The sequence below is a fragment of the Canis lupus genome, chromosome 36 (genome assembly GCF_003254725.2).
Source record: "Canis lupus dingo isolate Sandy chromosome 36, ASM325472v2, whole genome shotgun sequence".
Lineage (NCBI taxonomy): Eukaryota > Metazoa > Chordata > Mammalia > Carnivora > Canidae > Canis > Canis lupus.
The window spans coordinates 14,637,222-14,664,342 of NC_064278.1; the positions used below are offsets into that span (position 1 = coordinate 14,637,222).

Sequence of the window (27,121 nt, forward strand, 5' to 3'; positions counted from 1 at the left end):
GCATTTTGGTCTTCTGAAATCACGTTTTTTGTTTATTTTAAATTAACATCATCTGCTCCTCCTGCTATCTGTAGCTCCCAGCAAGGAGTATGCACCACTTTTAAGGCTCACAACTGCAGGACAGTAGGTGGTGGTTACCACCGGCCCCCCTTACACCGAGGAACGGAGAAGTTCATTAACTTGCGCTACGTCATAGCCTGCAAATGGGTGAGCCGTTCCTTCAGCAGAGCGGGTCGGATCCCAGATCCCAGCTCTTACACGCTCTGCTCTATTGTTTTTTTCAACTCTAAGATTCCTGAACCTCTGATTTAAAAAAAAAATTTCACTAGCCCTTTTTTTTTTTTTTTTTGAGAACTATCACAACGCGATGTAGTTTACATATACGTACGGATCATCAGAACAGTTCTTTGGAAAAGTCTCATGTGAAAAATAGCCACATACGTCATACGCAAGACTAGCCCGGGTTTGTACCGGAGACTCGCTGGGTCAGAGGCGCCCCGCCCCCGGCGCCAGCCCGGGGCTCCGCGGCGTCAGGGGGCGGGGCTCCGCGGCGTCAGGGGGCGGGGCTCCGCGGGCCGTGGGAGTCCGCAGCCGGCGCGCAGGCTCCGAGCGGCGCGCAGCCTCCGGCTCCCCGAAGCCCCGCCCACGCGGGCCGCGAGGGCTGCCGGGACGGCCCCCATCTTCCTCACGCGGGGTAGGCCGGCCGGCGGCGCTGGGAAGTCGGGACGCTGTTGTCGCTGTTGGTGTTGGTGCGGCGTGGCTTTGTGGGACCGGGACCTCAAAGGTGAGCAGCGGTCGGTGGCCGAAGAGAAGAAGCGCGAAATGGTGTGCTGTGCGGGGCGGCGGCGCACGCCCCTTCCCTGTGGCCTCGCGCCGGTGCGTCCGCTCCTCGCGGTCCGCATGCTCCGGGCGAGCGCCGCGTGGGCCGCAGCCTGAGGCGGCGCGCTGGGCTGGGAGCGGAGCGGCGCGGGCCGGGGCGAGGCGCGGACGCGGTGCCTGACCGGAGTGCAGGAGCCGGGGTTTCCCCGCACGGGGCTGGGGCCCAGGCGAGCCGGTGGCTGCTTTGGGGCCCCACTCTGGCGGGTTCCTTGGACGGAGGCTGCCCGCATCCGCCCCGCGTCCTTAAGACTTTCCACCTCCACTGCCCTGTGGCGTCGCCGGGGGCCGACGTTTCGGGGCACTGGTGGCTTCTGAGGCGGTTGGCCGTGGCTAATTGCCAGAGGCTTCCTCGGGTCCTGTGGGACGAGCTGGAGGTCGCGGAGTGGTGGGGCCGCAGGTGTTCCTCTGGCGTCACTCTCTGGGGGTTTTAGTGTCACTCACGTCCAGGAGCCTGCGAAGTGAGAAAGTGTGGGTCGTACTTCACTTCTAGTCGTACACTCTGGAGAAGGATCTCCAGGAACCGAGTACCTACCAGAATTGGGTAGGCCGAAGAAGTCTTGTACGGACTAAGCAGTTCTCTTACTTCACTCACCCTTTGCTTTGGAAGGGGCTCCGAGGTCATGGTAGTAAGTTAGGAACTTGGGTAGTGGTCCACTAATAATGCATAAGATTGAGTAAATTTTGTACTTGGATGGCGTCGTGCAAGTAAGTCCCTGTTACAAGAGTTTCCAGTGTGCATCCAGGTTATTGCAGAACCATTAAAGTTTGTAAAGCGATACTTCCAGGAGTACCCAAGACGGCTCACTAGTGTCAACTAATGGCAGGTACCCTGATGAGGTCTTATGAATACACTTCTGTAAATGTGGATAACTGGGTGGTTTCGTAGAGCACTGGAGGCAAGACTTGGTTCGTGATGCCGAGCAGTCTCACAACCTTTCTCCTGCAGCACTAGTGTCAGGGGTGTGAAACAAACTGGCTCTAAGGTTAACCAATATATTGGCGAATTAGGAGACAGACCTTCAGCTTAACATTATTCTAGTGTTCCCAGACTCTTATTATTTTTTTAAAGATTTTATTTATTTATGAGAGACACACAGAGAGAGGCAGAGATACACACAGGCAGAGGGAGAAGCAGGCCCCATGCAGGGAGCCCGATGTGAGACTCGATCCAGGGTCTCCAGGATCAGGCCCTGGGCTGAAGGCGGCGCTAAACCGCTGAGCCACTCAGGCTGCCCCAAACTCTTATTTTCATATGTTCTCTAACATACAGCATCTAATCTAATCCTGACGGTTATATTTGATTTTTTTTTTCATCCTGAAGTTATGACACTTAGTCTTTGCTGGTAAGTTTTTGATAAGGTAGCTGTGACTGACTAAAAGAAATGCAACCTGCACCAAACAAATAGGACTGAGATGCAGGTGGTAATTTCCTTAAAGCTGGAAATGGTTGGTAAGTTTTTTGGAAATGGTTGAAAGGAGTTTTTTGCTAAAATCTTTCTTGATGAGTTAAGTGAAGATGACCACTTGCTTTGTTATAGAGATGGAACAGTGATTTACTGAAAGGGTTGCAGATTATGTATAGCTTTTCAGTTTTCCATTACTTATTCCAACATTTTCTTTTGTTGAAATTTGAGAATTGAGTAGAGAAATTGAACCCATGAAATTAAAAATTCTTGGTATTTAAGAAAACAATGTGATACTGATAACTTAAAAACATTCTTCTAATCTTGAGTGTTATGTAAAAATAATACTAACCTCTTTATGGGAAATTTACAGATAGCCATAATGGCCGAAAATGGTGATAATGAAAAAATGGCTGCTCTCGAGGCTAAAATCTGTCATCAGATTGAGGTATGGTTCTTATGCTAGTAGACTGCAAAAATATGTTCCTTGAAATGTAGAGCCTAAAAACAAATACAGAAAGAACATTAATTTCCTATATTGACCTACTAAAACATTTCGTGTAAATATTAAATATCTGGTTTGTTTTTGATTCTTAGAATTAGATGAACCTACAATATTGTAGGTTCTACTAATTTGTATTAGTGGAGCCCATTTATGACAGCCAAGATCTACAAACATTTCAAAACTTAACACCATAGACTAGTGTTACTTTTTGCTTCAGTTTCCTAGTCTGTAATAGTAGTACTCATAAGTTTGTTGTGAAGTTTACATTAGTTAATAAAATGTAAAACATTCAGAAGAGTTCCTGGCACATAATAAGAGAACATAAAAATTCTTTGTAAAGTACCTTTCCTGTATTTGAAGGTCCTAGTACATTTTTCTACCTAATTAAACTGAGTTCTTGGCTATTAGAACTTCGTTAACAAAGTATCTGTTTTTGTAGTCATCTTAGCCTTTTTTTCTTTTTTTAACCTTAGGTATTGTATTTAAATTGAAGCTTTACAGTATCAATAATGGCTGCACAGGAAATTTTTGCTTAATGTTTTCTGTTCTTACTGATTAACTTCAGTAAGAAGCTGTTTTTTGGTGGTTTTTGCAGTTATCAGAACTTTTTAATTTGTACTTCTTGGCCATTTAAAATGTTCTGTGCTATACCTTTTGTACTAATTTCATTATAATTGCAAAGAAAAATTGCAAACTATTTAGTTAAATACTTAGAACAGTACAAAGTTTATATAGACCAAGTTAATAATGTCCCTTCCATAATCTGCCACCTCTCAAATTCTACTGTCTTAAGTAATTAAAGTTAAAAATACTCTTTCATGCTTTGTGGTCAGTGCTCACAGTAACATGATTTTTATTTCCTTCCCTTTCCCCTATCAAACATAGGTTGCATTTTAGGGAAGTAAAGTTTTATGTCATCAGTAATTTACCCAATTCCCTATTTGATGTGTAGGATATTTCTAATTTTTTTAGCTGTAACAGTTCCATGATGAGTTTGTTTGCTTTAAAAATCAGCAAATTTCTATTTTTACTGGCATGTTTCACTACTTTGGCCTTAAGATTAGCTTAACACAGAAAAGTTTAATTCATTATCCAATTTTATATTAGCATTTTCTTCTTCATTTTTTAAAAAATTAATTTTAAATTCAATTAACATACAGTATTAGTTTGAGGTAGTTCATTTATTTATCAGTTGTATGTAACACGCAGTGCAATTTACATCACGTGCCCTCCTTAATGTCCATCACTGTTATCCCATCCCCCTACTCCCCTCTCCTCCAGCAACCCTCAGTTTTGTTTCCTATGATTTTTTTTTATTTTTTATTTATTTATTTATTTATTTATTTATTTATTTATTTATTTATTTATTTTAAATTTTTATTTATTTATGATAGTCACAGAGAGAGAGAGAGAGAGAGAGGGAGGGGCAGAGACACAGGCAGAGGGAGAAGCAGGCTCCATGCACCGGGAGCCTGATGTGGGATTCGATCCCGGGTCTCCAGGATCGCACCCTGGGCTAAAGGCAGGCACCAAACCGCTGCGCCACCCAGGGATCCCTGATTTTTTTTTTAAAGATTTATTTATTCATGAGAGAGAGAGAGGCAGAGGCCCAGGCAGAGGAGAAGCAGGCTCCCTGCAGGGAGCCCAATGTGGGGCTCAATGCCTGGAACCCTGGATCATGCCCTGAGCCAAAGGCATTCGGTCAGCCAGGCACCCTATTTCCTATGATTAAAAGTCTCTTATGGTTTGTCTTCCTCTTTGATTACATCTTTTTTTTATTTTCCCCTCCCTCTATGCTCCTCTGTTTTATCAGATGCCAAATATGAGTGAAATCATATGATGATTGTCTTTCTCTGATTAGCTCATTTCGCTTAACATAACACCCTCAAGTTCTATCCATGTCACTGGAAATGGCAATGATTTTTTCCATGGCTGAGTAGTAGTACATTTTGTGTGTGTGTGTGTGTGTGTGTGTGTACACATCATATCTTCTTAAGCTATTCATCTATCAGTGGACATCTGGGCTCTTTCCATAGTTTGGCTATTGGGGACATTGCTGCTATAAACACTGGGGTGCAGTTGCCACTTTGGATCACAACATTTGTATATTTGGGGCAAATAGCTAGTAGTGCAATTGCTGGGTTGTAGGGTAGCTCTATTTGCAACTTTTTGAGGAACCTCCATACTGTACCAGCTTACCTTCCTACCAATAGTGTAAGAGGGTACCCTTTATCAGCAGCCTCACCAACATCTGTCATTTCCTGACTTGTTAATTTTAGCCTTCTGACCTGTGTCAGGTGGTTTTGATTTCATTTTCCTTGATGCTGAGTGATGTTAAACATTTTTTACGTGTCTGTTGGTCATTTGTATGTCTTCTCTGGAGAAATGTCTGTTCATGTTTTCTGCCCATTTCTTGATTGGATTATTTGTTCTTTGGGTGTTGTTTGATAAGTTCTTTATAGATTTTGGATACTAGCCCTTTATCTGTCACTTGCAGATATCTTCTCCCATTCTGTCAGTTGTCATGGTTTTGTTGATTGTTTCCTTTGCTGTGCAAAAGCTTTTTACCTGGATGAAGTCCCAGTAGTTCATTTTTGCCTTTCGTTTCCCTTGCCTTTGGAGATGTGCTTAGGAAGAAGTTGCTGCTTGTGGTCTCTAGATTTTGATGGATTCCTGTCTCACATTGAGGTCTTTCATCCATTTTGAGTCTGTTTTTGTGTATGGTGTAAGAAAATGGTTCAGTTTCATTCTTCTACATGTGGCTATCCAATTCATGATGAATATCTTTATATATAAATCTTAGTAAAGATTTATATATTTTTACTGTTTACTATGTTTACTGATTTAAGATAAAATTCTTTAGAAAAAGATGTACTGGCTCAAGGGTTATGCACATTTTTAAAGACCTTTGATATTTATTAACATCTCTGCCTACACAACCATTTCTCTGTGTTCAGGCCAATACTAGGTATTGTTTTATTGGCCAGTTGGGTGAAGATGCTATTTTGCTTTAAATTGGATTTTTCATTAATGAAGTTGAACTTTTTGTTTATTTATTTATTTATTTATTTATTTTTTTTTCCATGCAAACACACGAGGGTTTAAAACTTTTTGTTTATATTACATTCTTATTTTAGTAATTCTTTTGATGTCCTTTACCCATTTTTCTATTAGGGCTTTCAGGATTTTTTTCTTCTCCCTTGATTTATAAGAATTATTTACAGGCTCCTTTGTTATTTGTCTTTTACTTTTTATACTCTTGGCAATTCAAGTAGTCATACCTGTGTCTTTTCATGTATAGTTTTTATTTTTGTCTTTTTTGCTTTTTATACTGAAAAAGAGTACCTTTATGCTTAAATTAGATAAATGCTTGCCTATTTTTTAATTTGTAAAAATAAGCATGATTAATCAGTATATTCCAGTTCTTTTTATTAGACACACTGTTTAATAAGAAGTCTGTTTAATAAAACACTGATTTGAAACGAGAAGCCTCTCACATACTAAAGTCCTTAACTATGTTTTTATTTAAGACTTGATAGTCTGTTGAGGTATCTGCTAATTACATTGTTTCAGTAATCAATTTTTAGTTTTATCTTTCTGCTAATTCATGTTATAAATGTTTCACTATCACATATTTAGGAGAAAATGTTTATTGCTCCTTAAGTTATGACATGTATTTTTAAAGAATAGAGTGTAGTGATGTAATGGCAATTTAAAACTCCAGGATTGAAGTCAGTATTGTACAGTGCTCTGAAATATAATTAATTATCTTGCAGTATTATTTTGGTGACTTCAACTTGCCACGAGACAAATTTTTAAAGGAACAGATCAAACTGGATGAAGGCTGGGTGCCTTTGGAGATAATGATAAAATTCAATAGGTAAAAATCTTTTTTATTATTTTATTTATTATTATTTTTAAAGTAGGCTCTATACCCAGTGTGGAGTCCAATACAGGGCTTGAACTCATGACCTTGAGGATCAGCCACCCAGGCACCCAGTAAAAACCATTTCAAACCGTCTTTAGATTTTTTTGTTAACAAGTGCTACAACTAAGTTTTATAATGCTTTTATTCTTCAGGTTAAACCGTCTAACAACAGACTTTAATGTAATAGTAGAAGCACTGAGCAAATCAAAGGCTGAACTCATGGAAATAAGTGAAGATAAAACTAAAATTAGAAGATCTCCAAGCAAACCCCTCCCTGAAGTGACTGATGAATATAAGAATGATGTAAAAAACAGATCTGTTTATATTGTAAGTGGGCCTTTCACACATTTAATTATATATTAAATATCTTATTTAGAAAAAAAAAAGAGTGGATAAGAATAAGGACTCCGGAATCGTAGTTTTTACCATTTACTGTGTGTTCTTGGGCAGTGTTGTTTTTTGTTTTTTAAGATTTTATTTATTTGAGAGAGCGAACACAAGCAGGGGGAGGAGCAGAGGGAGAGTGAGAGGAAGAAGCAGACTCCCCACTGAGCAGGGAAGCCTAACATGGGGCTCAATCCCAGGACCCTGAGATCATGACCAGAGCCGAAGGCAGGCACTTAACCAACTGAGCTACCCAGGCGCCCCATTGGGCAGTGTTCTTAACTTGCCTAAGCATTATCTTCATAAATGGGGATAATATTTTTTACTTTATAGAACTATTGTGAGAATTAGAATTAATGAAAAAATCCATATAACACTGTACAAAATGTTGGGCATATTGTAAGCACCCAGTAAGCCTATCAATTTCTTATTTATCTAGAGCTAAACTTGATAGTAATTTTCTTTAGCATATGAATTTTTAAAGTAGATTCTTTTTATTCTGGAAAATTTAAGACCTACAAAGATGGGTTGACTATATAATGTACTATTATCCAACTTCAGCAGTTATTAACATGTGATTAATTTTGTTTTATCTCTGCCCCAATGGATTATTTTGAAACATATTCCAGTTCAGTCACTTTTACTGCACTAGAGAACAGTGGCTCTTAACCAGAACTGTTAAACATTTAAGAGACAGAGAAATATATAGTTAGATATGTATATCCTGGCTTGACTTCAAGACAAAATGACTCAATTTCTGATAAATTGTTTACCTGAGAAGTCATTTGTACATTTCTTTCTACTCTTCACAGAAAGGCTTCCCAACTGATGCAACCCTTGATGACATAAAAGAATGGTTAGAAGATAAAGGTCAAGTACTAAATATTCAGATGAGAAGAACATTACACAAAGCATTTAAGGTATGGTTGTATGATGTTACAACTTTTTCTAGCTGAAAAATATATGGGATATTTTTAAAAAGAGTTTTCTTCCCCTTTTAATAGGGATCAATATTTGCTGTGTTTGATAGTATTGAATCTGCTAGGAAGTTTGTCGACACCCCTGACCAGAAATATAAAGACACAGACCTGCTAATACTTTTCAAGTAAGTCTTTATGCTGATACTTCTTTTGGCCACTTTAGTTATATGGAATTGACACACTGGGATACAGAATATGGAATAACATCCCGTGTAAGGACAATATTTTTTAGTATCCTTGGGCATTCTTTGATAAACACTTAAAATTTGCTCAGTGGAAACTACTAGTCCTCTGAGACCACAAGGAAGTGATTTTTTAACAGTAAAAAATAGTTTTAGTACTTTCTTTGCATCTAAAACATAAGCTAGATAGTAGAATCTGTGTGGTTAGAGAATCAATCTCTGTCCAATTTCCAGTCTGTTCTTACTTCTCATAGTCTGTGTATACCTATATAGTACAAAGGATTATTTAATACATATTTGGACCACATTCTTTAATGTGTGTGTATGTGTTAACAATTTAGACACACCAGAGCATTTTTGTGATACAGTTAGGCCATTGTTCCCTATTTTCACATTATGTAATCTTAAATGCCATGTACTAAACCTGATGGACTTAAGAGATGCACTGTGGTGCATCGTGCAATTAGTGTTAACTTTTTAAAAAGTATTTTTTAACATGATTTTCTTTCCCTTTTTTTTTTTTCTTAAGATTTTACATATTTATTCATGAAAGAGAGAGAGACAGACAGACATAGGCAGAGAGAGAAGCAGGTTTCCTACAGGGAGCCTGATGCAGGACTCGATTCCAGGATCCTGGGATCACAATGTGAGCCGAAGGCAGATGCTCAACCACTGAGCCACCCAGGCGTCCCTAACTTGATTTTCATAATTGCTCTTGCTCTTGGGTTTCAGAGGTTGTAGAATTTTCTCCTACTGTAAAGTACCACTGTAGAAAATTCTATGAACTTATTTCCACAAATTCTGGTTTACCTTTTTTTCCATACATGAATGGTAAAATCAATACAAGATTGGAATGGACATCAGGTTTCTTTTTGTTCTGAAATTATTACTGATGGTTGTGCAATTCTGAATATACTAAAGACCGCTGAAGTGTACACTTTTAAAAGGTGTACATTTTATGGAATTTGACTTTTTTCGTAAAGCTGTTATTAAAATAACTTCCTTGGCATCTTTTGAATTTTTAGGTAATTATGTTTCTAGAAAGTGTAATATTCCTTCTTGTGTTTAATTCATTCAAAATAATTTAGTCTTATTTTTGTTCTCATGAACTCAGTCCCTGTATTTTGTCTTCTTTAGGGAAGATTACTTTGCCAAAAAAAATGAAGAAAGAAAGCAAAATAAAGTAGAAGCTAAATTACGAGCTAAACAGTAAGTACGTTGAGCCAGTCATTTTAATTTCTTAAAGCTTTGACAGAGATAGTGGTTCTAGGAAGTGGAGCTTGATGATGAGTTCTGAAATGAGTAGCAGTAGGCTTTTGTTTTGCTAGTGAAACATTAAGATCTTAAGCTGCCTTAATAATCTGGGGGCCACAGTGTTGCACTCTAGCCAGGAGCAATCAGAAAGCCTAGTGACTGCCTTTGATTATTAAGCAATGTGTGATTATGATCAAGGTTAACTTTATCAGGGGATCCCTGGGTGGCGCAGCGGTTTGGCGCCTGCCTTTGGCCCAGGGCGTGATCCTGGAGACCCGGGATTGAATCCCACATCGGGCTCCCAGTGCATGGAGCCTGCTTCTCCCTCTGCCTATGTCTCTGCCTCTCTCTCTCTCTCTCTGTGACTATCATAAATAAATAAAAATTTAAAAAAAAAAAAAAAAAAGGTTAACTTTATCAGGATTTAATTTTCTCATACAGTTAATGGAAAGATTCTAATTACCATTTCTTTTGTAGAGAGCAAGAGGAAAAACAAAAGTTAGCAGAAAGTGCTGAAATAGTAAGTCTGTATTTTTGGTATCTAAGCTATAATTCAAATTTATGAGAATAAAAAGTGAGAACTTTTTGAAGCAAGTATGTGAACAAGTCTGTAGTTTTCATTGTACTAAAGTCATAGCCCAATAATACTGCCTAAAATCATTACCCAGAGAAAGAACTTGTAACTACATTTTTTAAATAACCAATATATCCAGCTAGGTAAATATTATATTGTTGAAGAAATAAAATTTTAAGTTACCATCAGAAGCCACTGTATAATAAGGGATGCCACAGGAAAATGCACTATTAAACTACTTTAAAACAGCATTTTAGTTTCTAGCTTTTCCCATGTATTAGGTATAGAGTGGTTTAAGCCATATCTGGTTTGTGGTTGCTTTTAAAAAACTTTAATGCTTTGTATGTCTTTACAGAAATCTCTAGAAGAAAAGATTGGCTGCTTGCTGAAATTTTCAGGAGACTTAGATGATCAGACCTGTAGAGAAGATTTGCACATCCTTTTCTCAAGTCATGGTGAAATAAAATGGATAGACTTTGTCAGAGGAGCAAAAGAGGTTTGGAAACATTCATAGGCTTTTTAGCAATCAGTTTAAAAATCCATAGAAACTTAACTTTTAGAAGATAACATTACTAGCGACAAAATTATTTAATAATGTGTTCATGAAATAGTTTTTGGTCTTTTACTTTCCATTTTGTTATTGCCATCACTGGACGTGATGTCTCATACTTTTTGAGTTAGGCTATAAATAACTTGGTATTTGTGACTGCAAGTTTTATGATAACTCTCTAAAGTTCAGTTAAAATTCATTGAAACTGATAATGGCGGAGAAGATTTGCAGGGCAGGAAAAAGTTTTGAGCAATGGAATTAGCTATGGTACTAAAAAAAACCTTAAGGGTGTGGCTTTTACTGTCTTTGGTATAGGGGATAATTCTATTTAAAGAAAAAGCTAAGGAAGCACTGGATAAAGCCAAAGATGCAAATAATGGAAACCTACAATTAAGGAACAAAGAAGTGACGTGGGAAGTACTAGAAGGAGATGTGGAAAAGGAAGCACTGAAAAAAATCATAGAAGATCAACAAGAATCTCTAAACAAATGGAAATCAAAAGGTCATTAGTTCTGATTTGTCTTGGACTATTTGGTTATTTTAACTCATTTGCTTGTTCGGAGACCGTGACAAAGGACTTAAGACTTTTATGGATTTATCAATTATGTTTTTATAGGTCGCAGATTTAAAGGAAAAGGAAAGGGGAATAAAGCTGCCCAGACTGGGTCTGCTAAAGGAAAAGTACAGTTTCAGGGCAAGAAAACTAAATTTGATAGTGATGAAGAACACGATCAGAATGGTGCATCTGGTAAGTTTTTCTAAGTCCTTTGGTTCTTTGATGAAAAATTATTTGTTATTTCAAAATTATTTGAAAGGACAGCAGTGTGGTTTTTCACCTTTGGTATAAGTGACTTTTGGATTGTGATTTACCCAAGTTATCCTGTTTTACAAGTGGAAAAAAAAAAGATGTTTGGAAGATAAGTTTAGAGAGAAGATCTGTACCAAAGGAAAAAGCCTTATTGTTGGTGTTGGGAAGTTGTTGCTTTTCAAACAATTATTTTGTTAATTATGCTCACTATTAAAAGAGTAATGCTTACATAGTGAACTTAACAAAAATTCTTTATTGAATTGTATAGGACCAGTAAAAAGAGCAAGAGAGGAAACAGACAAAGAAGAACAACCTACACCAAAACAACAGAAAACAGAAAATGGTGCTGGAGACCAGTAATTTAGTAAAAAAATTTTTTATTCATCTTAATTAGGTTTTAAGCTGCTTTTGTCTTTAGAGGCTTTTAAAAAGAAAACCGAATTAGGTCCACTTCAATATCAACCTGTAAGAAAGGAAAATTTTTGTTGTTGTTTAACTTGTCTTTTTTTGTTATCCAAATGAAGACATTTTTTTTAATGTATAGTTCTGTTTGTGTTATTTCAAATATCAAAAGAAAGATTCTTCCATTAAATTGCCTTTGTAATATGAAAATGTATTAGTACAAACTAATAAAATATGTACTATATAAAAAGAGCAAAAACTTAGTTTTTTATTTTTGTGCCTAAAGCATTTGAGAAAGAATATCTTGAACCAGGATATTGGCTGTTATCACATCGATAATTATTCTGTCTCCTTGGCTAGCTTTCTGTATTTACTCAGGCAAGTTGATAACATTGTAAATAGTTACTTATTGAAAAGTTCTTCAGTACTGAATGCAGATAAGCCAGAATCCAGAGACTTACGGATTTCTTTTTATGAAATTTGTATGATGCTGGCAGGTCGTATCGTAGCTCTAGAAAACAAAAGTCATCTAAGAATAAAAATTCATTTGTCAACCCTGACAATACATATATTACATATGTAAATTCTTAAAAATTAAGGAAGTATTTAACCCTGGTAAGCAGAACATTTCAGACCTGTCACTTTAACTTACCCAGAGACTGACTTGATATATTCTCAAGTCAGCCCATGGCTAACTGAGGTTGGCATTTCTATTTGGTCATTGATGCCAAAATTAGAGGTTATGGGGAAGAATTTGAAAGGATAACAATTGGACAGAAGATGATCATACCTTTCTATTTTTAATTTCATAATCTATAGCAGTAATAATCATGCTTATTTTTAAAATTTGTCTGGATTTTAATACTGGTAGTATTTTCCTACTGAGCTTTCAAGTGATGATAATCCATTTTTCTTACTCTAAGAAATACTAGGTTCTCCAAAATTACTCCTCAGTTTAGAGGGATGGCAGTACACTCCTATCATTCATATTTTGCAGCATAAATTCTCTATAGGTTACAGCTCTCAAATTTTACTGTGCAATCAAATCACCTTCAAATCTTTTTTAAAATGCATATTGTAATTCAGTAAGTCTGTGTGGAGCCTGAAGTTTTGCAAGTCTTCTACGGGATGTCAATACTGATGTTCTGAGGACCACATCTGGAGTAGCAAGGTCCTGGCTTGGTATACTTGGAATGGTTCTGAGGTGCTCCAGGCTGCAAGTTCTAATACCTTAAACTAGGTAAGGAATGACAATACTGGATAAATAGGACCGACAGACTTTTTCCACATTACATTACTAATTATGAATAGGACTGGTTATATGGTTAACACTACAGTGCTAATCCTAGTCAGTTTATTACTAAGTAAAGAATATTTTCCTCATGTTGTACTCTTATTTCAGGCCTCTAGAATTATTTGGACCATAGTTGGCTTCTAGTTATATGTTTTTCCCATTTTGATGTTTGTGAATATTACCCAATTTACTAATAAAAATGTATCAAATATTTACTTATAGTGTGGATGATTATATCCTATCCCCCGTTAAAAGAAAAAAGCTTCATGTTCTCTGACTCTAGGGACGATTAGAAAATTGAAATGGAAAAGGTAATCAGGCATGATCTGGTGGTATTTTCCATGAATGGGTTTTAAACAGATCTGACCCCTCCAGGCCCAAGCTCTTACATCACGACAAGTATACTGTCTGAGCCTGGAGTGGCCAAATAGTTGAGTGCTAATTAGGAATTTTCCATAAAATGCATAAATTGGGACACTCTTAGGCAAACACTGACACTTGGCCTTTACTTCATTTCCAACCCATTACCAACCTTTCACATTTTGCCAGGCTGAAAACACGTTCTATGGCATCTTAGCACCTATAAAATTTTGGATGGGCTAATGTATTACTGGCCCTAAATAATTAGGGTTTAGATTTATTTTGTAAGAAACTTAAAAATTGTCTTACCTGCAATAATATCTATCTTGATTTTCCATTCTGTAGCTTTCTTTTGAATATGCTAAAGATAATACGTTAATGTGAGCTGATTTTTAAAATAATTTGAGAATTGTTTTGCTAATACTTTATATTTTTTAAGCCTTTAAAATTTCATTAGAATTTAGACTTTAAAAAGAAAATTATTTATTTGACAGCATAAGCAGGGGGAGCAGCAGACGATGTAGGGCTCAATCCCAGGACCCCCAGAATCATCACCTGAGCTGAAGGCAGATGTTGAACCAACTGAGCTACCCAAGTGTCCCAGAATTTAGACTCTTAAAAAATTTTCAAGTGAACTGGTAGTATTTTGAAAATAACCCAAGCCATTTTAATACTATAAGAGTACAGCTAAGTAATGGTATAGGTTATGAAGCTGAACTCAAATACCTTGACCAAGATAACACAGGGAACTGGTAGTTTGGATTTGAACGTAGGCAGTCTGGCTCTACAGTCTGTGTCCTTGATCATTATGTTATATTGACCAAAAATACACCAAATTTTCTGTTTTCTTCTATACCCCCATGTGTTACATAGGTGGCAAGAAGAATAATGGAACAGGGAGATTCTGAACTCAGCTCACTTTAGCTCCAGGCTCAGTGTTCTTAAAAATCAGGTCTTACTGCCTCCATTATGCACAAAACCACAAAGGGACAATGGGATTACTAGGATTTAGGCAAACTAGGATATACTATAACCCTAGCTATACCACACTTCTCTACTGAAGTTCATGTAATCTCTTGGTAAAAGTTCCTGCCAGAGCAAATCTTTGACAGAAGTCATATAGGCTGGAAGAAAACTAATGCTAGCTAGTCACAGGGAAAATTCAGTTTCTAAGTGCCAGATGTTTAAAGAATTTAGAAGAGATACCCTGGTAATTAGCATTCACAGCAAACCCATAAAACGCTGTCATGAATTTTGAAGTAAAATGATTTGAACTTACATCTCTAGTAGAGGATTTGTGTAAAGAGTATACTGCTGTTCTTGCCATTTCCAAAGCAGTCTTCAGAAATGCCATATCTGTCCCTGTTAAAAGTAGAAAAAGCTCATATTTACTTTATATACCTGTTATCAAAATAGTGGATTAAATGAATACCAGGTATTTAAAAACTTTTTCCCAAAACCAAAATAGACACTTCAAATTCTTCCTGCAAAAAGACAAGATGCAAAAAAGTAGAACATGTATCTTTTAAGATTGATAGAATAAAACCATTATACTATCTTGTTTAAATAAGACTAAAATGAAAATTTTAATATTCCAAGTTAACTCTCAAGGGAGGCAAGAATAGGTAGTATAGTAATCAGAATCAGGCAGCGGCTGAAGGGAGAACTCTTCATGTCTTTTCTTACCAACTTTCTACCCTCCTAGCCCATAGCATACACAGAATAAATAGCCACAGTTACTGATAGACACGTGTTGAACTCTCGGTGTGTTAAGGCATTAAAGAGAGGTTCTAAAAGTATAAAATCCTTTACAGAATTATTAGAGTTCGGTAAATCATTCTTGAAAGCAAAGTATAAATAGTAAATGAATAAAAAGACTATTCTCTTAGTACAAATAGGTGAAAACAAAGATTGAAAAAATTCAATTTCCTAGACATGTTAAACAAATTGAAACTGTAGTAATTATACAGGTAACAGATTGTTTAATTAAGAGCGATACAATCATTTAACCCAAACAATAAGAAAATGACTTTTAAAACTTGTTTTCCTACAAATATATCTGTATCTTTGAAGTTTTTTTACTAACCTTTATTATTTTTGGTCCCAAAGGGAGGATTCATAATTACTGTATCAAATGACTTTGACATTCTGTTAGATAATGAGCGCACATCACATTGAACCATGTCAACATTTGTTAACTCAAACTCTTCCACATTCCTATTAAATACTTCCAATGCATCTTCATCTATGTCAAATCCAACACACAATCTATAAATACAGAACACACACAAAGAGTGACTAGCTCCTGAATCAAAACAACAAAATTAAAACCATATGCCTTTTTTTAACCCAACTGGCAAAGTAAGAGTATTGCCTTTCGACAGCATGATTTCCCAACCTGGCAGGGGTTGGAAACTCAGGTGTGTATAAAAGGGAGGCATGTGATAGCCACTATTACTGTTTTGTTTTACTGTTTTGCTCATTGAAAATGTACTCAGTATCAGATTCTTGCTCCCCTCATCTCATACTGTAGAGTCCCATAAATATAATTCAGTTAATTCTATTTATGTTTCTTATTTAAGGCCACCCTATACCCAAATGTTAATATACAGGATCACCTACCCTGCTCCTAACATTGCAGTTCCGATGCTAAGAACTCCACAACCACATCCTAGATCTGCAACCACTTTATTTTCAATGTCATCATATGTATTATGGATTGTATAGAGCATACATGCTAAAAGATCAAAAAACATATTAGGGAATAAGAGCAAGTTGATGACCAAAATCTAAGTCATGTAAATGACGAGTGCAATTTCTTGTCTTCCAATTATCCTCCCCCAAATGCTGTTCCAGATTATTAAAAAAAAAAGAAAAAAAAAAAAAAGTATTCTGTCTCAGTATGTAGTAAGAGGCCCCACAAAGAACAATAACACACACCAGTGGTTCCCGAAAACTACTCTGGTGACAAGCCAAGAATGACAAAACTTTAAATAAAATGAGAAAAATACAGTTAAAATGTTTTTTCCTCAGCTTGTTCAAACCATTGTCACACACGCATATACATCAGTTCTTTGATGTTGAAATATTTTTGCAAGGATAGTAAGAGGAAATGGGTTTTAAAAATACCTTTCCTTGTCAAAATATAAACTTGGCAACCCTGTATCAGTCTCCCAAAATTGTTTTGAAATTTTACGGATCTGTGAAATCTGGGAACCACTAATGTTGAACAAGCATTAACATTAAAATGGCCCAGAACTTTTTGGCAACAAGTTTGTCACCACAACACGGGTACCCTAAGTGCAAGCTAAAATGGGAAAAGAAAAGTCCTATATCCACAAAGAGCCTTTAGATACATACGCTTGATCCATCGACACATAAAATCTAATGAGAACTGATAAGAGAACTGAGGAGCAGAGAAGAAACTGCTGAGATGAGAAAGGAATCTTTCAAATACACAAAGGTTAAGCATGAGTAAAACCACTGATCTCTCCCTGTGGATATGTGAACCAGCCAGAACTACGGGCCATCAAAAACATAATCAGGGGTGCCTGGCTGGCTGTTGGTGAGAATGGGACTCTCCATCTCAGAGTTGTGAGTTTGGGCCCCACGTTGGGTCTAGAGATTACTTAAAAATAGTCTTTTAAAAAAAACCACACACTTAGAGGGCTATCTCTGACTGCTGTCCTAATTACTGCAGCAGGTGTTAGCGACTCTGAAGCTGGTATCTCAAAAAATCAGCACATCCATGGGCATGTTACATCCTGGCTATGAACAATGATTGTTTTTTTTTTTTTTTTTTAAATTAGACTTCACTAAGAAACCCTACAGCCAGAATACACTAAAGAAGTCATCTAAACTAAGAAAACAGGACTTAACCCAGACACAGTTTTGTGCCAATTTTTGGTTGGAATTATGACAATATGTTGTTTAGTGCAGGTTTATGTGTATTTTCCTTGATTTCCATTGGCTGCTTAGAAATAGTTGAAGCTGGGCAGCCCGGGTGGCTCAGCGGTTTAGCGCCACCTTTAGTCCAGGGCATGATCCTGGGGACCTAGGACTGAGTCCCACATCGGGCTCCCGGCATGGGGCCTGCTTCTCCCTCTGCCTGTGTCTCTCCCCCCTCCCCCCACCCCGCGCTGTGTGTCTCCATGAATAAATAAATAAATCTTGAAAAAAAATTGTATTAAGAAATAGTTGAAGCCAGGACGGATCCCAAATTCATTGTCCTAAGACTCCCCAACGACTTAGGTAATACATTTACGAGCTATGAAGGGTTTTTCCTGTGTTGTCTCCTGTACTCCCCGTATCAGTTTCTTGCATCAAACAACACTGATGATTCTCAGATCATTAAAAACTGAAACGCATTGGTTAAACGCGGTCCTTTGGCTACCAACTCTAGTTAATTCATGCTGGGGGCGGGGCGGGGTGGGGTGGGGTGGAGAATAGCATAGGAAGCCTTGCCCTGGCAATTCGTTGCAATGGAAAATTGATCTGTATTTAGCAAACCAATACTGAGCTCCTAACTGGTAGCAGGAACTCTTCTGGACAAGATGGAATTGTGTCAACACCACCAACAAATTCTTCTGCTCTCAAGGAGTTGATAGTGCAACGAGAGAAACAAACATTAAAACGCTGACAGCGTTAAGAGGGATGCAGAAAACCGAGCAGTGGAATAACAAAGTGGGGGAGGGGATGCTGTCTTTAGCGGCGGTGTCGAGGAGGTCCTCTCCGACGTCATAGGTCATCTCAGAGCAGAATTCCTCCAGACGTTCTTTGTATTCAAATAACTGTTTTATTTTCATTACGGAGTAAGCAGACAGGACGAACCCGGGGGAGCAAAGACGGGGTGGGGTCCCCAGCCGCCCTACCTGCAATGTGCGGCCTGGTTGGATACTGTTCTAGAAGCAGCTTGGGCTTTTCGAATCCATCCACTTGTTGCAGGCGACTTTCTAGTTCCTTAAGCTTTAATTTCTTCATTGTTTTTAAAGTGTGAGTTCGCAGGGCTTAATGGCACTGGATCTGCAGAGAAACCCAATGAACCTGCATCTGGCATTTTCTGCACCGCCCCCCACCCCGCACCCCTACCCCCCACCCTCACCCCCTCTTTCCCGGCTGGGGAGGCAACGAGCCGACGGCACACCTAGCCCAGGCGGGTGCCTGCTTTCCTTCCAGCTCCGGCAGCAGGCGGAGTCCCCCGCCAGCCTCCGACCCGCCTCCAGGGTCCCCCGCGCCGACCTCGCGCTTCCCCGATGCCCGCACAGGCGCCCGGCCGGGGCCGGGAGATCGACGCACGACTCCTCGCGCAGCGCCCGGGCTCGGTAGGACGCCGCCCGCGCCAGGAGCGGGGCCGGAAGCGCTGCCACGCACGCGCACCCCTGTCCGCGCGCAGCAGCCCCGCGCCGAGCTGCAACCGCGGCCCCGCGCTCGGGTTCCGCCGGCGTCCGCGGAGCGTCATCCACCCTGGTCGCCGCCGCGTCTGCGCGACCGGTGGCCCCTCCCTTGTAGCAGCGACGGAACCGGCCCGCCCTGCGGGTCACAGGGCCCAGACCCGCTAGCACCTGCAGGCCCTGGAAGGATGGGAGAAGAAAAGAGGTGACAACGAGGGTAAAAGTCGCGGCCACTTGAGGTGAACGGCTGGTGCGGCCCTTTCTGTGTCCGGCCTCACGAGGCCCCTCTCAGGGAGTGACCATCTCCTCTCACCGTCGTCAAGAAACACTTCTACTACCCCATCTTCTAAACCCAATTCAAATGGCTTTTTAAAAATTTTTAAAAAGATTTATTTATTCATGACAGACAGAGAGGCAGAGACACAGGCAGAGGGAGAAGCAGGCTCCACGCAGGGAGCCCGAGGCGGGACTCGATCCCGGGTCTCCGGGGTCACGCCCTGGGCCAAAGGCGGCGTTAAACCGCTGCGCCACCCATAGGCAGACGTCTAAGTTACAAGAAAGCTAGGGGTGTCTAGGTGGCTCAGTCTGTTAGGCGTGTGTCTCCTGGTCTCTGCTCAGGTCACGATTTCAGAGTCCTGGGATCGGCCCCCCAGGGCAGGCTCCACGGTCAGTGGGGAGTCTGCTTGAGATTCTCTCCCCCTCCCCCGGCCCCCCTCCTCCCCTACGCAGGGACGTGCCCAAGTTCTCTCTCTATAATAAAATCCCTTTAAAAAATAAATAAAATACAAGGAGGATATTGGAAGGAGTTAGGATCCTGTGCCTAAGTGAAAAGATTGCCTTTAATCTGGAGAATGGATGTTTTCCATTCTTACAGGAAGAAAACAAGGAATGATGGGACAAGGATCAACTACAAAAAGCAGTGTCTGAAATCCAAAATTATCTGTTATGAAGATTAAATGAGTTAATGCATATAAAGGTCTTACTGCATAGAGCACATAATGTTGTCACATAACAAATGCCCAACAAATGTTAGTTGTTGGTGGTGGTGGTAGTGGTCTCTGTTGAGGAGGAGGTGGCTGGAGTAAGGAGATGGAGCCAAATGGACGATGGAAACTAGCCAGGTTTACTGAAGGATAGTGAATTCGTCTGAAGTTGAAGGCAATTTTTTTTCTATCTTTTTTAAGATAAAGATTTATTTAGAGATAATTATAAATTCGTATGTAACTATAAAAAAATAGTGTATCTTTTCCCCAATTTCCCCCAATAATTGCATTCTGCAAAACTCTAGTATAATATCACACCTAGAATATTGACACTGATACAGGGAAGATAAGCATTTCCATCACCACGAATATCCATGATATTACACTTTTGTAGCCACACCTACCTAGTTCATTCTAGCCCTGACTCCCTCCATAACCTCCATCAGCTACTAATCTGTTCTCCATTTCTAGAATCTTATCATTTCAAGAACTTCATATAAATGGAGGCATACAGTATGTAAACTTTTGGGAATGGCTTTTTTTTCACTCACCATAATTTTCTGGACATCCTTCTAAGTTGTGTATATTAACAATCTGTTCCTTTTTATTGCTGTGGCATGGATGTGCTAGATTTATTTGAACATTCACCCACTGAAGAACATCTGGGTTGCTTCAAATTTTTGTCTATTACAAATTAAGCATGTACAGTTTTTGTATGAACATAAGTTTTAATTTCTCTGGGATAATTTAATTGCCCAGAAGCACAATACCTGGGTCATATGGTAAATCTATGTTTAGTTTTTCTTTTTTTAAGATTTTATTTATTCATTCATGAGAGACACACACACACACACACAGAGGCAGAGACACAGGGAGAGGGAGAAGCAGGATCCATGCAGGGAGCCTGATGTGGGACTCGATCCCGGGACCCCAGGATCATGGCCTGGGCTGAAGACCGCGCTAAACCGCTGAGCCACCTGGGCTGCCCTAGTCAGTTTTTTGTTTGTTTGTTTGTTTGTTTTTTTAAAGAAACCAAGCTTGTCCAGAGTGGCTATACTGTTTTCTTTCTTTTTTTTTTTTTTTTTGCTACAGTTTTCAATTCCCATCAGTCACATATGAGTGACCCAGTTTCTCTGTACCTGGTGAACATTTAGTGTTGCCACAATTTTTCATTTTAGCTATTCAGATAGGTGTGTAGATGGCTCATTGAAGTTTTTATTTGCGTATCCTTGATGGCTAATGATGTTAAACACTTTTTCATGTGCTTATTTGCCATCTGTATATCCTTTTTGCTGAAATATCTGTTCATTTCTTTTGCCTATTTTGTAATTGAATTTTTTTACTGTTGAGTTTTTGAGATATCTTAATATATTCTAATTACTAGTCATCAGATATGTGGTTTCCAAATATTTTCTCTCAGTCTGCAGCTTGTCTTTTCATCCTCTTAACCATCTTTTGCAGAATAAGTTTTCAATTTTGATAAAGTCCAGTTTGTCAACTTTTCATAGATCAATCCTTTGACATCAAGTCTAAGAACTCTTTGGCCCTAAAACTCAAAACTATTTGCTCCTATGTTTTCTTTGTAAAGATTTTATAGCTTTCCATTTAATTTTTAATCCGTAAATTCATTTCAAATTGTCGTATAAAATTTGAAGTTTTGGTGGAGGTTTTTTCCCCCTATGAATGCCCAATTTGCTATAGCACCATTCATTGAAAAGGTTATACAGTCTCCATTATTGCTTTTGCACCTTAGTCAAAAATCAGTTGAGTCTGGATCAATTTCTGGATTTTTTACTCTGTTCTATCAGCTTGTATGTCTATACATCCTCCATTACCACACAGTCTTGATTACTGAAGCTATAAAATAAATCTTGAAATTAGGTCCTCCACTTTATTCGTTTTAAAAATTGTGTTGGGGTGGGGGTGCCTGGGTGGCTCAGTTGGTTAAGCACCTGACTCTTATCTTAGCTCAGGTCTTGATCTCAGGGTCATGAGTTCAAGCTCCACAGTGGAGCTTACTTAAAAAGAAAAAAAATTGTGTTGGGGTGCCTGGCTGGCTCAGTCAGTAGACCATGTGGCTCTTAATCTTGAGGTCTTGAGTTTGAGCTCCACATTAGGCATAGGAAAAAAAAAAGAAAAAAATCACTTTAATTCCTTGTCAATATTGTAGACATGTTGGGATTTTGATAGGAATTGGGTGAAACCAATATTAGTTTTTGAAGAATTGACATCTTTACAACATTGATTCTTCCAATCCATGAATACAGTGTCTTTCCATTTACTTAGAACTTCTTCTATTTCTTTCATTAGTATTCTGTAGTTTTCTGCATATAATTCCTGTACATAGTTTGTTAGACTTACACTCAAGTATTTAATTTTTATTTTGAGCAAATGTAAGTGGTATTATGGTTTAAATTTCAGTGTCCAAATGTTCATTGATAATGTATAAAAATACAATATATTTATCTTGTATCCTGTAATCTTAATAAACTCACTTGTTAGTTTCAGGAAGTTTTAGTTTGATTTTGTTTGGTAGATTCCTTAGAATTTTTCTATGTAGAAAATCATGTCATCTGAAACTAGGGACAAATTTATTCCTTTCTCATTTGTATGCCTTTTATTTCCTTCATTAGCCTACTGCACTGACTAGAACTTCCCATGCTATGTTGAATAAGTGGTAAGAGTGGACATTTTTGCCTTGTTTTCTGTTTTAGGGAGAAAACTTTCATCCTTTCATTCACTGTAAAGTATAGTGTTAGATGTAGGTGTTCTGTAGATGTACCTCATCAAGTTGAGGGGTTCTTCTCTATTCCTAGTTTTCTGAGAGTTTTGAAAATTAGTAGGTGTCAAACTGTGTCAAATGCTTTTTCTATATCAATTCAATGATCAATATGATCATGTGATTTAATTTGATGGGTAACATTGATTGATTTTCAAATATTAAAACAGCCTTGCATTTTGGGATTTTCAAAGATTAAAACAGCCATGCATTCCTGGTCAGGATGTATAAGACCTTTTATACAGTGTTGAATTCTGTTTGTTAATATTTAGTTAAAGGTATTTACCTTTATATTTTTGAGGGATATTTATAAATTCCTTTTGTGTACTCCCTTTGTCTGGTTTTGTTATCAGGGTAATACTAGCTTCATAATTGGAATATGTTCCCTTCTCTTCCATTTTCTGGAAGAGATAATATACAGTTACTGTTAATTCTTTAATGTTTGGTAAAATTCTAGAGTGAAACGATCTGGACCTGGAAAATTTTGAGGGAGTGAGTTTTTAAGTTACAAGTTTAATACTATAAGTTAGAGGGCTATTCAAATTAGTGATCTCATATTGGATGAGTTGTCATAATTTATGTTATTTTTAAAAAGAAATTGGTCATTTTGTCTAAATTGTCAAGTTGTGTGTATAGAATTGTTAGTAGTATTTTCTTATTAATCTTCAGGGTCTGTAATGGCATCTTCTGTTATATCCCTTATTATTGTCAGAAGCGGGTGAAAGTGTGGCTCCCTATGTGGTCTCCACTGATATCTGTGGGTTGGAGGAATGGGGGAGAGCCTTGGTACAACCCGAGGAAGGTAGAAGTCTAGGCTTTGCATTGGGCTTTTGCTAGTGTGGATGTGGATGGGACCACGGTAATTTTTGTGGTGTTTGACTAGAGTAGAGCGGTTATTGTCTAAAAGTTTCCTGTCTTGCTGAGATACTTCTTTCCCTGTGTTTGTGTTCTTCCTTGGATCTTGAGATCCCTAGCTGGTCTGTCTTCTTCTCTGCATCTCCTTATGTTTGTGAGATAGTTAGATATAGATATAGATATAGATATAGATATAGATATAGATATAGATATAAATATAGATATAGATATATAAAGTCCAGGGTTTTCATTTGTACTCCGGGATGAATAGGGAAATGTTTTATTCTACCTCTTTGGCAGCAGAAGGACTATAGGATGTATATAGTTTCATTTGAAAGTATAAAGTTTAGTGATTTTTAAGTACATTTACAGGGTTGTAATGACCAACAGCACTATCCAATTCTAGAACATTTTCATTACTGCATAAAGAAACCTTAAACTTATTAGTAGGAACTTCCCATTCCTCCTCTTCTCCTAGCACCTGACAACCACTAACCTGCTTTCTGTTTGTATGGATTTGCCTAATTGCAAACATTTCCTATAAATGAAATGATGTGTCTTTTTGTATCAGAAGATTCTAAAAAGCACAAGAATACAAAAGGACATATTCATTAATTGTCAGAATGGTGATGTCATCATATATCATGCAGCATCTGGAAAACTCCACTGTGTGCCCCTAAAATAATAAGAGTGAAAAAAGCAAATAATGTTTTAGTATTGTCATGAAAATAATCTTGCCTTTGTAGATATCCTGAAAGGTTCTTGGGTACCTCCTGCCTGAGTTTCTGCAGACATACTTTGAGAATTGATTAATGAATATTCAAATATTGAATGTTTGGAATTTATAAGAGACTGTGTTATGTCCTGGAAAATAATTAAGATATGCTTCCTAGTTCTCAAGAAACTCAGGTTATATTATCAAATAGTATTTGATGAATTGCTCAAGTCAGTGTGATTGAAAAAGGCAGTGAGATTGAACAAGTCAGTGTGAATTGCCCAAATACAGTGCATATGTGCTGGGAGGTCAGGGGGATTCCATCAGGACTCTTGTAGTAGAAAACCTACCTTCCTGACCACTGCCCAAACATCCTTTTACAAATTCTTATTAGGGCCTTGTTCTACATATCTTACTCCCTTTCTCTTTTTACACTAGTCCAGTAATTTGATATTCTTTCCTTTTCTTCTTTTAGGGAACTCTACCTGTTTTCTGTAGCAGGCAAAAAGTACATGTTCGAGTATCTTTATGCATATGTCCTATAGGGAAGCACTGGAGCCGGAAACTCTTTTTGTTTTTGTTTGTTTGTTTGTTTGTTTTTGAAACTCTTTTTGAATTCTCACTCTGACTCTGGATCAATTGTGTTGTTATGAAATGAACTTTAAAGTTTCTCCTTCATGTGTGTGGAAGAAAGGCAGAGTTTCAGTGAAATTTAAGTGTAAACTATTATATTTTTAATATTAGAACATATACTTAAAGCTTATTCTAATATTCCAATTTAAATAAACTCATAATCACATTTGACTTTTAAATTTCAAGGTTTCTTAGTCACTGGTGAAGATTCACTTATTTATTCATAAATTATTAAGTGTAAAGTATATATCTTCCTCACTAATAGTACTAATTTAAAAAAACTTTAGTGATATATAACATATATAAACAAATAGTACTAATTTAAAAAAACTTTAGTGATATATAACATATATAAACAAATCATAATTTGTTCATTTATAAATGAACAAGTGAATACAATAAACAAATCTGTAGAAACACCAACCAGGTCAAGAGTAAACACCATCAGCACCCCAAAAGCATCTACCTCAGGCTCCCTTCTGTCACTCCCTGCCCCCATTTCCAAAAGCAATCACTATCCTGACTTAACACTAGAGACTAATTTTGCTGATTCTTTTTAATTTATATAAGTAGAATCATACTATGTCAGATTTCTTTTGTTCAATGTTATGTTTGTTAAGATTCATCCATGTTGCTCATTTTCATTACTGTATAGTAGTCCATTATATGAATATACTATAATTTATTCTACTATTGATGGATATTTAGTTTGTTTCAGATTTAAAATTAGGATTTAGTTTACATAAAATGCACAAATCTTAACTGTACAGTTTGATGAAACATGAATAATATATATCATATAAACATCACCTCAAGTAGCTGATCCTAAAAATTTCCACTATTCATCCTAATAATTTCCCTTCTACTCCTTATGAGTCATCCCACAGGCAACCACTATTCTAATTTTGATCATCATGGCTTACTTCTGCCTCTTACAAACATCATATAAACAGAATTATGTATATGCAATTTTTGGGGGGTTTGCCTTCTTTCATTTACTATAAAATTTTTCAGATTCATCCTTGATGTATCTTTTTATTGCTTAGTAGTATTTTACTGTATGAATATACCATAATTTGTTTATATATTCATTCGTTAATGGAGATTTGAACTGTTTCTAGTTTTTGGCTGGTATGAATAATGCTACTATGAACATCCTTGTATAAATATTTTTCTGGATACATCTCTTCTTCTTTCTCTTAAATTTAATTTTTGGATTATTAAGTAGGCATATGTTCAACTTCACAAGAAACCACTGAACTCTTTCAGAGTGGCTGAACCATTTTGTACTCCTGCTGGCATTCATTGATAGTTCCAGGTGCTCAGCATCCTCACCAATATTTGGTATTATCAATCTTTTATTTTATTATTTTTAAAATATTTTATTTATTTATTTATTCATGACAGACACAGAGAGAGAGAGGCAGAGACACAGGCAGAGGGAGAAGCAGGCTTCATGCAAGGAGCCCTATGTGGGACTTGATCCCAGGACTCCGGGACCACGAGGTGGCTCAGTGGTTATCAATCTTTTAAATTTTAGCCCTTCTTTTGGGTGTATAGTAGACACTTAATACAACTTTGATTGGTATTTCCCAGATTACTAATGATTACTAATTTCATATGTTTATTTGCTATAATGGATATCTCCTTTATCTCCTTTTATGAAGTATCTGTTGAAGTCTCTTCTCCATTTTTCTATTGGGATGACTGTCATTTCCTTGTTGCTTTGTAGGAATTCTCTATATTCTAGATGCATATCCTTTTTGGGTTAGATGTGTTGCAAATATTCTCTCCAACTCTCCAACTTGCCTGTTTTACTCTTAATGTTATCTTTTTCTTTTATCAGCTTTTTTCAGATTTAATTCATCAATTTAAAGTGTACAATTCAATGGTTTTTGGTATTTACATTATTAATTTAAAAAATTGTGGTAAAATATATATAATGAAGTTTGCTGTTTTAACCATTTTTTGTTTTAACCATTTTTAAGGGTACAATTCAGTGGCAATAATTATATTCATAATTTTATTCAACCATCATCACTATTTCCAAAACTATTTTATCACTTCAAACCAAAACTTTGTAACTCTTAATGGTGTTTAATGAATAGAAATTTAAAATTTTAAGTTAACCAATTTTGTCAGCGAGTCTTTTCTTTTCTTTTTTTTTAATATTTTATTTATTTATTCATGATAGACATAGAGAGAGAGGCAGAGACACAGACAGAGGGAGGGAGAAGCAGGCTCCATGCCGGGAGCCCGACGT

At 37.6% G+C, this 27,121-nt stretch overlaps 2 protein-coding genes across 10 annotated transcripts; one reads left to right on the forward strand and one right to left on the reverse strand.

The window, feature by feature from the left end:
- Positions 1–719: 719 nt before the first annotated feature.
- SSB (small RNA binding exonuclease protection factor La) lies at positions 720–13,358 on the forward strand. Of its 2 annotated transcripts, XM_025460103.3 has the most exons (12): positions 726–784; positions 2,656–2,730; positions 6,564–6,667; positions 6,868–7,042; positions 7,912–8,019; positions 8,104–8,204; positions 9,399–9,470; positions 9,993–10,035; positions 10,445–10,585; positions 10,955–11,141; positions 11,256–11,387; positions 11,716–13,358. In XM_025460103.3, exons 2-12 carry the CDS (start codon positions 2,665–2,667, stop codon positions 11,805–11,807), a joined length of 1,221 nt encoding a protein of 406 aa, XP_025315888.1. In that variant the 5' UTR covers positions 726–784; positions 2,656–2,664; the 3' UTR covers positions 11,808–13,358. The 2 variants fall into 2 exon arrangements, with proteins under 2 accessions (XP_048962213.1, XP_025315888.1); XM_049106256.1 differs by lacking the exon at positions 6,564–6,667 and having other exon boundaries at positions 720–784.
- METTL5 (methyltransferase 5, N6-adenosine) lies at positions 11,808–18,902 on the reverse strand. Of its 8 annotated transcripts, XR_003141430.3 has the most exons (9): positions 18,647–18,902; positions 18,375–18,525; positions 16,126–16,240; positions 15,590–15,771; positions 14,783–14,865; positions 13,813–13,864; positions 13,676–13,723; positions 12,311–12,360; positions 11,808–11,910 (listed from the first exon to the last, which is right to left on the reverse strand). XR_003141430.3 is itself a non-coding variant. In XM_025460106.3 (8 exons), the coding sequence occupies exons 2-8, from the start codon at positions 18,481–18,483 to the stop codon at positions 11,872–11,874; spliced, it is 630 nt and encodes a 209-aa protein (XP_025315891.1). In that variant the 5' UTR covers positions 18,484–18,525; positions 18,647–18,902; the 3' UTR covers positions 11,808–11,871. The 8 variants fall into 8 exon arrangements, 7 of the variants coding, with proteins under 7 accessions (XP_025315891.1, XP_048962214.1, XP_025315893.1 ...); XM_025460106.3 differs by lacking the exon at positions 13,676–13,723; XM_049106257.1 differs by lacking the exon at positions 13,676–13,723 and having other exon boundaries at positions 18,375–18,546; positions 18,647–18,865.
- Positions 18,903–27,121: the final 8,219 nt, after the last annotated feature.